Source organism: Nyctereutes procyonoides, unplaced genomic scaffold (genome assembly GCF_905146905.1).
Source record: "Nyctereutes procyonoides isolate TBG_1078 unplaced genomic scaffold, NYPRO_anot_genome, whole genome shotgun sequence".
Classification (NCBI taxonomy): domain Eukaryota; kingdom Metazoa; phylum Chordata; class Mammalia; order Carnivora; family Canidae; genus Nyctereutes; species Nyctereutes procyonoides.
Window position 1 is genome coordinate 16,854,144 of NW_026575159.1, and position 13,155 is coordinate 16,867,298.

At 36.4% G+C, this 13,155-nt stretch overlaps 1 protein-coding gene across 1 annotated transcript in view; it reads right to left on the reverse strand.

The window, feature by feature from the left end:
• The window catches only part of ATAD2 (ATPase family AAA domain containing 2), a 64,168-nt gene that overhangs the window by 12,367 nt on the left and 38,646 nt on the right, over positions 1–13,155 (reverse strand). Inside the window, exons 14-19 of the mRNA XM_055314236.1 lie at positions 11,814–11,973; positions 10,349–10,439; positions 9,360–9,674; positions 8,645–8,777; positions 8,113–8,299; positions 7,284–7,469 (exon numbers count right to left, since the gene is read on the reverse strand). Coding sequence (XP_055170211.1) covers positions 7,284–7,469; positions 8,113–8,299; positions 8,645–8,777; positions 9,360–9,674; positions 10,349–10,439; positions 11,814–11,973 — 1,072 coding nt within the window. The remainder of the gene's footprint in view (positions 1–7,283; positions 7,470–8,112; positions 8,300–8,644; positions 8,778–9,359; positions 9,675–10,348; positions 10,440–11,813; positions 11,974–13,155) is intronic.

Below are 13,155 nucleotides of genomic sequence, written 5' to 3' on the forward strand. Positions count from 1 at the left end.
CCCTAAGTGAGGTAGGATAAGAATTTAAAGACTAAGAGGTGCCTGGCTGGCTCAGTTGGTAAAGCATGCAGGTCTTGATCTTGAGGTTGTGAGTTTGAGCCCCATCTTGGGTGTAGAGATTACTTAAAAATGAAATCTTTAAGGGTACCCAGGGGGTTCTGTGGTTGAGTGCCTTGACTTATGCTCAGGGCATAATCCCAGCGTCCTGGGATCGAGTCCCACATCAGGCTCACTGTGGGGAGCCTGCTTTTCCTCTGCCTATGTCTCTGCCTCTCTCTCTCTACGTCTCTCAGTAATAAATAAAATCCGCCCCCCAAAAAAAGAAAGAATAAAAGGAAATAGAAAGAAAGAAAGAAAGAAAGAAAAGAAAAGAAAAGAAAAGAAAGAAAGAAAGAAAGAAAGAAAGAAAGAAAGAAAGAAAGAAAGAAAGAAAGAATAAAGAATAAAAGGAAATAGTAAGTGCTGGTGAGAATATAGAGAAATTAGAACCTTTGTGCTGGTAGGAATGTTACAATGGTATAGCCACTGTGGAAAACAGAATTACCATGTAATCCAGTATACAGATCTGAAGAGCAAGAAAAAAAAAAACACAACAAAAAACCCACTCAAATACAACTTGTATGCATAGTAGGCAAGAGGTAGAAATAATCCAAATGTTTATCACTAGACGAATGGATAAAACTGTGATATATATATATATATAAAATATATATATATTGAATAAAATAGAGTATTATTCAACCTTAAAAAGGAGTGAAATTCTAATGCATGCTACAATACTGATGAACTTTGAAAACATGCTAAGTGAAATAACCCAGTCACAAAAGGACAAATACCATAGGATTCCACTTTTACAAGGTATGTAGAATAGGTAAATTCACAGAAAGAAATTTATTACAACAGAGGTTACTAGGGGTTAGGAAAAGGAGGGAATAGGGGAGTAACTGTTTAATGGGTATAGAGTTTCTGTTTGGGATGATGAAGAAGTTCTGGGAATGGTGCACAACATTGTGAATATACTCAATGCAATGTACTTGAGGTCACTGAATTGTACACTTAAAAACGGTTAAAATGGTAAATTTGTTATGCATATTTCACTACCAAAAGAAGGGCAAAGGAGATCCCAAAAGGACGTTTCTAAGCAACCTCTTGACCTTTTCCAGTATTTTTCTTTAAAGATTTTTTTGAGAGAGAGAGTCAGCATAAGTGGGGGTAGGGGGAGAGAGAGAAGGAGAAGCAGACTCCCTGCCAAGCAGAGAGCCCAATGTAGGGCCAATTCCAGGACCCTGAGATCATGACCGGAGCTGAATGCAACACTTAACTGACCAATCCACCCAGGCACTCTTGTTTTTCCAGTATTATTATTAGAGGATAATCATGTTTATTCCTTGTGTGATGCTTATGTATTTTATTTTGGGTTATCTTTGACATACAGAAGTTTACTTTCATAGATTTAAATAACCTGATTTATAGGGTCTTCCACCTTTCCATATATGAAAATGTTCCAAGTATGTTATATGAAGCTTTTCCTATTGTCTCAACATCATTTAAGAAATGTCTCTATTTTTGCTAATTCATTTACTAAATTATTATGTAAACAAGCATCTAATGGATTTTATTACATCAATTTCCCAATGCTGGCCCAAATCCTACAGTTTTAATTTCTAATTTTTAATATGCAGGGACCCTGAGATCATGACCCAAGCCAAAGGCAGGTTAACCGACTGAGCCACCCAGGCACCCCTTGTTACAAGTTTTAACAGACATATCTAAGTTTCCTTTCCTAGCAAACTCTAAGGTTAATCAATTTCTATGTATCAGGCAAAAATCTGAATGTGCTTTTACTTCTTTAGTCTCCTTTGCTATGTCCTATGTCCTTCCTGCCATTATCAAGTTCAGACCAACAGACCAACTTAGTTTCACATTCCTTAAAAAATTTTTCTATCACAATTTTGTGACAGTAAGTTTGTTTTCTTTGTTCACTGCTTTTGTTATGCAACTTCTACAAATAAAAATCTGAGAGAGGGATCCCTGGGTGGCTTAGCGGTTTGGTGCCTGCCTTTGGCCCAGGGCGTGATCCTGGAGTTCCAGGATCGAGTTCCACATCGGGCTCCCTGCATGGAGCCTGCTTCTCCCTCTGCCTGTGTCTCTGCCTCTCTGTGTCTCTCATGAATAAATAAATTAAAAATCTTAAAAAAAAAATCTCAGAGAAATAATCCTTTAATAATTCAGTCAAGGGTTTATGAGTAATAGTTTCTTAGGAATTGCATATTCAAAAATGTCATTGGGACTCCTGGGTGGCTCAGGTTAAGCATCGGTTAAGCATCTGACTCTTGATTTCGGCTTAGGTCATGATCTCAGGGTTGTGACACTGAGCCCTACATCTGGCTCTGTGCCAGATATAGAGCCTGCTTAGAATTCTCTCAAAAAAAAAAAAAGGAAATAAAATATTTGTTTTGTTCTTTCACTCAAATGCTAACTTTGTTGGGAAGGAAATTATAAGTCTAAAGTTATTTTCCTTCAAAACTTTGGAAATATTGCTCAGTTGTCTCCTTAGTAGCTAGTGTTCACAATGAGAAGGTAGAAGCAATTTGACTTTCAGTCCTTCCTACTAATATTTTTTCTCTCGGTTGATTTTTAAAATTCTCCTCTGTACTTCTGAAATCCTAAAATTTATCTAGATGTGGGCCTTTTTATATCCATTAGTTAGAACACAGGAACCCTTACATCTGGACGTAAGGTATTCTTTAACTCTACAAACTGTTTTACTATGTGAATATTTTCTAATTTTCTCCTCCCATAAGGCCTACTAAATAGGTGTTAGACCCGAGTTGAATTCTATTTTAGCTTTTTCTCTTCTTTTTCAAATCTCTGTCCTTTTGTACCATATACTGTAAGAATTCCTGATCTCATGTTTCATCTCACTAATTCAGTCTTTATCTGTGCCTGTTCCTTTTCAAAAGCCTCATGGACTTTTTATTTGGGGGGAGGGGGGAGTTATTTCATTTATAGTATCTCCAATTGGTTCTTTTTTACAACAGTCTGTTAAGTGATGCATGGATATGATTATTCATTGAGCTGTCCTTCTCAAATGCTTATTTATAAGCTCATCTTTGCCTTTGAATTCTGCCCATAGATGCCTTTTCTGTTTATTTTAGCTTCTACATCCAGTGATTATGAAGAAGCTAGCCTATACTAGAAATAGAATGTGCCTATAATTTTCTTTCTGGACAACAGGGTCTCCCCATTCCTCCTGATACTGGCAGCCATAGATAGTGACTGCTGACACAGTAGTCTTTGGGCCCATCATCCTCACTGCTCTAGCTAAGGATGAACAACTCCGCTAATTGGCATGGTCAAAAGTGAAGAAAGCCAATTAACTTAAAGTTGTCCAAGAGCTCTTTCAATTCCTTTCTAGCATTGACTCAGAGCTAGAAACTACTGCCATCTTTCAATACAGCCCTCTCATGCACATGCTTTGAACTGTGGTTACCCTCATCAGTCTAATCCCCACTGCTTTGTTTTTCATGGACTCATGAAAGTTTCTAATCTATTCATAACATTCTTTCTCACTTTCCCCATACTGCTGAATTGTTAAGTGCTCATACATATAGGTACTCTGACTGCAATTCTGATATGGACAGACTTTAATGCAGCTAAAAATGGTACACACAGTGTTCTCATTTATTATATAGAACATGCTACATTGACAGCATCACAGAACCACTAAAAGGCTCAAAGTGGACTTGCTTATTTATATGTATATAAATTAGATTATTCATTTTTAAAAAATTAACAACTCCCGGTCCTGTACCCATTCCTCCCTACCATGCAGTGCAGTACTGGGATACTTTACCCAATTTATAATTATATGTTTAGGAAATACTACCCTAAGAAAATAGAGTAGCTATTCTTTAAAAAAAAAGATCTTTGAGTGCAGAATTCCCATATTCTTGATAAAGTGATCTTAGATTAAAAGGACTTGTTTTTCAATCTTCCTACATCCATAGAAAGAATGCTCAGCTGGGGGTGCCTGGGTGGCTCAGTCAGTTTAAGTGTCTGACTGTTGATTTCTGCTCATCATGATCTCGGGGTTGTGAGACTTGAGTCCTGTGTATCAAGCTCCATGGTGGGTATGGAGCCTTCTGGAGATTTTCCCTTCTTGTCTGCCCTGGTCTCAAACAAACAAACAAACAAACAAACAACCAAAAAGAAACTCCCACAACTCAGCTAGTTTGTCTTGTTATCAAGAGTATAAACTTACTTTGTTTCAAATTTCAAAATGATTAACAAAAATTTTTTTTTTAATTTCTTTTTTTTTTTTAAATTTTTTTATTTATTTATGATAGTCACAGAGAGAGAGAGAGAGAGGCAGAGACACAGGCAGAGGGAGAAGCAGGCTCCATGCACCGGGAGCCCGACGTGGGATTCGATCCCGAGTCTCCAGGATCGCGCCCTGGGCCAAAGGCAGGCGCCAAACCGCTGCGCCACCCAGGGATCCCTGATTAACAAAATTTTAACTGACAGTGAGTACAATAAGCCAATGGTATAACATGGCTACTAAATAGTAGTTCTTTACTCTGTTAACCAGAACAATGCTAGAGTACTTAATATATTCTGAGTACAGCTTTTCAAGAGGAATATAAAGACATTCAGGAGAGTGACTAGAATTCTGAAGAAAAACATGTGTTGTGTAGCAGAGCCTGCTATTATCAAGCCCATATCCTCTTCTTGGGCACACTGTTCTGTCATACTTTCTAGTCTCCCTTGCTGTTGGTACAGTCATGAGAGGAAATGATATAGATCTTTCAGATCAGGCACATGAATGGGTTACGCTTTCCAGTGAGGTACAGAGAAAGCAAACTGGAAAGCCATGTGATGAAAATGAGAAATGTCTCTCAGCCCAATGTCTGGAACGACTATACGGGAGAGGATAGACCTGAATGTAGTCACCTGAGTAGAACAGTTAAGCAATCGAGAAATAAACTTGTATTAATAACTCTAAGGAGGGATCCCTGGGTGGCACAGCGGTTTGGTGCCTGCCTTTGGCCTGGGGTGCGATCCTCGAGACCCGGGATCAAATCCCACGTCGGGCTCCTGGTGCATGGAGCCTGCTTTTCCCTTTGCCTGTGTCTCTGCCTCTCTCTCTCTCTCTCTGTGTGACTATCATAAATAAATAAAAAATAAAAAAAAAATCTCTAAGGAATATACCATATCACAGAAGCAATGTTTAATGTGAAGCATGGGTCAGAGTGGGAAGATACAAATAAATATAACAGAGTATTCAAATATCAAAGAGTTGTCATGATGAAAACAGATTCAACAGGTTCTATATAGTACCTACAAAACAGAGACTAAGAATAAATAAATAGATTTTTTAGGAGTCAGAGCTAACAAACCGAATAGTGAAGAAAGTGTCTCAACAAAGGTGGGATATCCACATAAAGAAGCCAATATGGAAGAGTCCAGAACCAGATTAACTAATCAGAGGTCTTTGACTCCATAACATATAACACATACTTGACGTTTATTTCCCAGCATTTTCAATTTTTAGTTGAATAATTCACAATCAACCATTAAAACAGAGCCAGCAGGGACATCATTTTGTCCTCTTGATGACTTAGCTCATGTCCTTAATTCTGCTCTTCACTCACTCTGCTCTAGCTACCCTGGTTTCACTATTTTTCCAACACACCAAACACACTTTTGCTTCCAGGTCTTTGCACTTGCTTTTCTTCTGCCAGGAACCTTTCTCCCTCAGATGCCCAAATGGTTTACTCACTGTCTTACCTTTTTCAGGTCTTTCCTCAAAAGTCACCTTCTTAGTGAGGCCTTACCTAAAACTATTAACACTGTGACCCTATCACACTCTACTGGCATTGTCTAGCTAGAATTTTCTCTATAGCGATAGGTTAGTATTATATATTTTATTTATTTTTCTCTCCCCTCAATTATAATGTAAGTTCTAGGAAGAGAAATTTTTGTCTCTATCTTTCAATGCTATATGCCCAGTATCTAAGAACTATGCTTGACAAAGAATAAGTACTCTATAAATATCTCTTTAATTTTTGAACTAAAAAAAATATATCTGAACTTATTTTCCTACTCACATTCTAAAAAATGCAAACCAATTATGTCAAAAAGTATGGAAAAACTTAGTAAATAAAAACAAAATATATAGAAGCCTACAATATGATTATGTACTGAGAATTGAAAAGGTGGGAGGAAAAAGTCTTGCTTCATGTACTTTATATTCTCTAAGGGAGACAAACACATATTTAATGGCAGAGAGTGATAAAAACAACAGAGTAAGGGAAAAGAGAGTGATGGGCAGAGGAGCTAGTCACTAAATTGAGAAACTGATCAGGGAAGGCCTCTCCAAAGTGACACCTGGGTAGAGACCTGAGAAAAATAAAGGATTGTGCCAGGCAATTAAGCATGAACTTGTGTCACTGGTAGTTGTCTAAACAGGCACAAACCTGAAAGTAATTTAGTGACGTCAAAAATATTATATGTGTGTACTCTTTGATTAAGCCACAGTTATTCCACTTTTAGGAACGGATGCCAGAAAAATCCACACAGTAATGCTTATACAAAATAAAACCCAAGGATGCTCACTGTAACAGTTCAACAGAAAAAAACTAAAAAACCACCAAAATACCTATAAACAAGAATCTGGATAAATTCTGGTACATGAAGACAGTGGAAAAATCATGCTGCTTTTAAAAGGAATGAGATTGTGTACTGAAAAACACATTATATACACACACACACACACACACACATATATTCTGCAAATTGCAGAATAGTATTCAACATATAACCCCTATTTTTGTAAGAGAAAAATATTTATAATGTAGCCCTACTATACACATATATATACATCATCCTGTCCAACAAACAAGTCTATACACTACATAGTTAACACAGCATTTCTGGTAAGAAAACTCTTCCATATCCTTTTATTCATCTCTGTAGCACTTGAAATTTCTACAATAAATTCTTTTTTTTTATATAGTCTAAATTAGATTTCTCATCTTTTATTTTTTAAGATTTTATTTATTCATGAGAGATACAGAGAGAGAGAGAGGCAGAGACACAGGCAGAGGGAGAAGCAGGCTCCATGCGGGGAGCCCAATGTGGGACTTGATCCCAGGACCACAGGATCATGTCCTGAGTGTGAAGGCAGATGCTCAACCACTTGAGCCACCCAGGTGCCTCTACAATAAATTCTTAATAAGTCTCTTTTTAAAGTATAGTGATTTCCTTCCCCCTCAAATTACCTCTTCTGGCAGAGCAGAATGGGGTTTGTCAGAAGTTGCAAGTAATAAAACTGGAGCAAATGAAGGAATATTCTGTAACAACGTAGTAAATGTGGCTTTGAGTGTTGGTCCAACTATTTCCCACCACAAGTGGATATGAGGAACATAGACTATACTTGGTGCTGTTCTCTTAGCTTCACGAATCATCTAGTAGAGAGGGAAAAATAAATTATACTCAGTTGAAGAGTCATTAAATTAATTATGCTTGATTAGTCTGGAACTTCCTGGAATTATCATATAAAACCCTCAAGTTTTTAAAATGCTTCCCCCAGTCTCATGATCTTATTTTTAAATGTTTTATAAAAGTCTCATTTTTAGGAAAACATGGTTGCTTCAAGCAATTAGAAAGAAAACACCTTAATAGATCTAGATGATTTGTGTTAAATATAAAAATATAAAACTTTTACATGTGAAAACTTTTAACATGAAAATAGCAAAAACAGAAGCAGCAGAATGAGTACATACCATGTAGCAGTCACTGTTTTAAGAACTTTATTCACTTAATTTTCAAAACAGCCACATAAGGTTAGTACTATATTACCTCCATTTTGCACATGGGGAAAACATGGCAGAGATCTAACAACTTCCCTAAGGTCAAACAGATATTAAATGGTGGAAACGTGATTTTAAACCCATACTCTTTAATGACTAGCAATTACATATAGTTCTGTGTCATAAGCCTGGAGGTAGGAATCGGAACAATAAGAAAACACAGCTCAAAAAGCATAAGGCAATTCTAGATTATGAAGCCTGGATACTCTTACAGCTTATTTGGGCAACAATGAATTACCTGGGCACATGTTTCTTCAGGAGATGTAGCACTGACTCCAAAAAGAACAGGAATGTCTAATGTATACACCGCAAATTTTTCCAAAGCATGGATGACAGCTGGTGCCAAATGAGAACCTTGCCCAAAGCCTGGTTCTCCTACTATCAATATTCTTGGTCGAAAGGACATAGGCTGATAACATGCATTTCTGAAAGAAATTTAGCTGTATTTTAGAAAAAAGCAAAAACTTAAAATTTCCTCCCAAGTAATAAATTTTTAACTCTCTTAAGGCAAAAATTTTGACTGCGCAGCTGGTCAATCCATAACAGCATGGTTCACATGGTTTTTGGAAAATATCAGCCTCCACAGATTTTAGGAATAGTTTATACAGTGAAATTTCTACTACAGTGACAACTGTCATGATAAAAATACTTGATATTTTAACTTAGAAAAAGATCAGTTAGCATCTTTTATCTTTACAAGCACCATCTTTTAGTTTCAGGGAATTTACACACCAAAAAATTATATATATTCATTTGCACAGGAAATATACCTATTCAAATGAAGAAAATTAAAATTTTCTTTCGACTTATTAAAGGATTTTTGAGAAATCCCATTTTCATAAACAGATGGAACATCATCATCACTGTATGCCAAATCACTTTCTAGCAGAGGACATGAAATATCTATAAAACAAAAAGATCGCACATTAGTAACTTTTCTGGATTGCAAAGCAAATGTTTACAAAATGCTTTAATTAGCAAATCAATGAACATGAATGAAATGTACAATAAAATTGTTTAAGAATCACAAGTATTTGTGTAGATACGAACAATATAAAAATGCCATTTCAAACTTAAATTAATTTTAATTGAGGGCAATCTGTGAAGTAAATTTCCTTCAAATATTCAGGCAAAGTATGACTAAATTGCTTCCAAAAGGCTCTTATTATTCTTTTTTTAATAGATTTACTTATTTATTTTGAGAAAGAAAGAGCATGTATGTAGACAAGTAAGGGGTATGGGCAGAGGAAGAGGAAAAGAGAAACTTGAGCAGACTCCAGGCTGAGTGTATAGAGCCTGACACAGGGCTTGATCTCATGACTGCAAGATCATGACCAAGCTGCAACCAAGAGTCACATGCTCAAATGATGACCACCCAGATGCCCTGAAGAGGATCTTTTCTAAAGAAACGTTTCTGGGATTTATAAAACATTTAGCTTTACTTATTATGAAAACTAACCTTAAATGGCCAATCAAGTTTCATACCTGAGTCTAATGCTTTATTTGTTCTGATTTCTGCATGTGGGAATACTCTCTGCAGGGCTTCTAAGATCTTGTGAACAGTGCTTTGCAGGAGTGGTTTCACAACAGTAGACAATGCCTGCCCAGGTGATGTCACAGCTCTCTGGGCAGCTGGTATCATCTTTTGCATAGCTACCTCAAAATCCTTAGCTGAGATGTTAATTGAAGAGAGATCCAACTGTAGTTTCTCACTTGTAGTATAGATTTGTGGGTAGCGTCGACGCAGAGCACATAAAGCAGCCTCAGAGCATATCGACTTAATATCTGCACCACAGTATCCTATCCAAGGCAACCAAAAAATTTTTAAAATGAGTATCTTTATCCTATTAATTAGCATGATCATGGTTAAAAGAAAATTAAAAATGAACCCAGCAATATAGTAGGAAAATGCTTAGAAGTAATAAGGCTAACTAAAATCTCTCAATCACCCAGTGAACTTATAATGCTAGTAATAACCATCAACAAATCTACCAACTTTTACAAGTGAAATATACAAACACTTAAGTACAACACAGCAGTCAAGAACAAGGGTTTTAAAATCAGACAGATGAGGTTTTAATTCCAATTTATCATTTACTACGTGTATAATCTTTGGAGAATCATTTATGCCCTCTCAGCTATTTCCACCTCTGTAAAATAGGGGGAATGCTACCTACCTCACATGACTGATAAGAGAATTTCCTGAAATAGTATATACAGAATGCTTAACACAATGACTAGGAGAATGTAAACTGCATATTATTTTCTAACTTTGCTTTCAAATTCTCCAACAGCTAGTTCATCAAGTATCTCTATTTAATATCCCCGATTTTGGAAAAAGAAAACATGCCACAAATAAGAGATTAGAAACAAATATAACCTGTATTTTTTTAAAACATAATTTGCAAAACTACAACTTGTTTTATCTCTGAAATGCATGCATTTTATCTTTTAATGTCTAAAGCAATGTTTACCAACACAGTTTTCTGCTAGTTCTTCTAGAAATATGTCCAGTGGTTTAGGATTCCAATCCCTTGTGTGAATCTTAAGAATTTCTTTTCGAGCCTATAAATGAGAACAATTAAAATTTTTTTTATAACAGGGTGCTATTCAGATTTGAATAATTTCAATTTAAAATAATTATCTAAAATAAAGAAATCAATTCCTATTAAAATAAAAATATGAAACACTGAAAATGAAAAGATGTATTTGTAAAAGCATTTAAGGAGTTTATGTTAAAGATTTATGTTGGGGCAGCCCTGGTGGCTCAGCGGTTTAGCGCCACCTTCAGCCTAAGGTGTGATCCTGGAGACCCGGGATGGAGTCCCACGTCGAGCTCCCTGCATGGAGCCTGCTTCTCACTCTGCCTGTATCTCTGCCTCTCTATCTCTCATTAATAAATAAATAAATAAAAAGACTTATGTTTATAGTGCTCAAGTTTTAGTCACCATAAATGTGTATGAGAGAAATTAAATAATGATAGGACTAGTATTCATTCTGGTACATATTAAAAATTGTAGATTTTTTTAAAATTTAAATTCAATTTGCCTACAGTACATTAATTTCAGATGTATTTTTTTCTTTTATTTTTTATTATTTTTATTTATTTATGATAGTCACACACACACACACACACAGAGAGAGAGAGAGAGAGAGAGAGAGAGAGAGAGAGGCAGAGACATAGGCAGAGGGAGAAGCAGGCTTCATGCACTGGGAGCCCGACGTGGGATTCAATCCCGGGTCTCCAGGATCGCGCCCTGGGCCAAAGGCAGGCGCTAAACCGCTGCGCACCCAGGGATCCCTCAGATGTATTTTCAATAATTCATCAGTTTCATATAACACTCAGTGCTCATCATATCATGTGCCGTCCTTAATGCTTGTCACCCACTCATCCCCCACTCACCTCCCCTTTAGCAACCCTCAGTTTGTTTCCCAGAGTTAAGAGTCTCTCATGGTTTTTTTTTTCATCTCTGATTTTCGTCATTCAGTTTTTCCTCCTCCATGGCCCCCAAAACTTTCTTAAAATTTATTCATTCCAGAGAGAACGAGTGGGGAGAGGGGCAGAGGGAGAGAAGTGGACTCCCTGCTAACACAGAGCTCAATCTCATGACCCTGCGATCATGACCTGAGCTGAAATCAAGAGTTGGATGCTTAACTGACTGAGCTACCCAGGTACTCCTCAAATTGAGAAAATTTAAAGAGTATTTTTAGGGAAAGCATTATTTTATTTAAAAAGAAAAAAAAAGGATAAAAAAAAATTCAACTTCTTTAAATAAAATAATGCCTCCCTAAAAATACATGCATACATGTTTTGATGTTAATCACATATGACTTTTGCTTCAGAACATACAAAATTCAATCTTCAAATTTTCACTGTGCCAAGATTTGTTCATGATATGGGCAACATATTCTGTCAAAATTTGAATGTTAAATTCCTACATCTTTGTCAGGTAGGCTGAAAAGGAATTCTCTGTCAAAGCGACCAGGTCTTCGCAAAGCAGGATCGATAGAATCCAGTCTGTTGGTAGCACCAATGACCACAATTTCTCCTCTGCTGTCCAGTCCATCCATAAGAGCTAGCAAGGTGGAAACAATGGAACTAAATGTAAAAATAAGAGAGATTAAACATATAATACTGAGTGTATTATTTCTACTTTTGCTAAGATTTAATAAATATGTGAACAAATTTTCTCAGAGCATGCCATTACTTCTAATAGATTTAAAAACTGTAAAATAACATACTAAGTGGCATAGAGGTTAAAATCAATGAAAAACATAAATGGTCTTTAGAATGCCACAAATGGATCCTAGAAGACATTTCATTAAGCATAACTTCACATAGGAACTTGAGAGTTTATCCCAAAAGGATAAAATATAAAAAAAAAAACGAGGCAAACTATATCTAAAAAATGTTCCATTGTGTATACATTATCAAAGAACCCCCAAATAGAATATACATAAAGTATTAAAAAAACAGAACTTTAATTACATTTTAATTATGGATAGAGAATAGTAAAACAACCTCCACATCTCTATCACCCCATTTTTTTTATCTCTACACTCAATGTGGGGCTCAAACTCATGACCCCGAAAATCAAGTCATGTGCTCCTCTGACTGAGCCAGTCAGGCACCCCTTCATCACCCACTTTCAACAATTATCAGTGTCCTTTTTTCTGACTTAACCCAATAGTTTTCTAAGAAAGAAAACCCAAGAAACTACACACAGATCATTTAATCCATACACATTTCATACTAACTACTTCATGTATTTATTTCTGAGATAAGGACTTTGCACAACTCCCACAGTACTAGGACACCAATGGAACTGACAGTAATCCTTTAATATCACTTAATATTTAATTTTCCTGATTGTTTCAAAATATCTTATGTTTGATTTTTTTAAGCAAAGATCCACACACTGCACTTGGTCAAATGTCCCTCAAATCCTAAACACTTCCCATCGAACCTTCCTTTCTTTTTATTCCTTCATGTCATTTATTTTTGTTTTTTTAAAGATTTTAATTATTTACTCATGAGAGACCCAGAGAGGGAGAGGCAGAGACATAGGCAAAGGGAGAAGTAGGCTTCCTGCTAGGAGCCCGACGAGGGACCCAATCCCATGATACCCAGTCTGGTATCATGACCTGAGCCACAGGCAGACACTCAACTGCTGAGCCATCCAGGCGTCCCATGCCATTTATTTGTTAAAGAAACTGAGTCATTTGCCTTGTAAAATTTCCTCCCCAAATTCTGGATTGGGCTGTTTGCTTCCTCATAGGG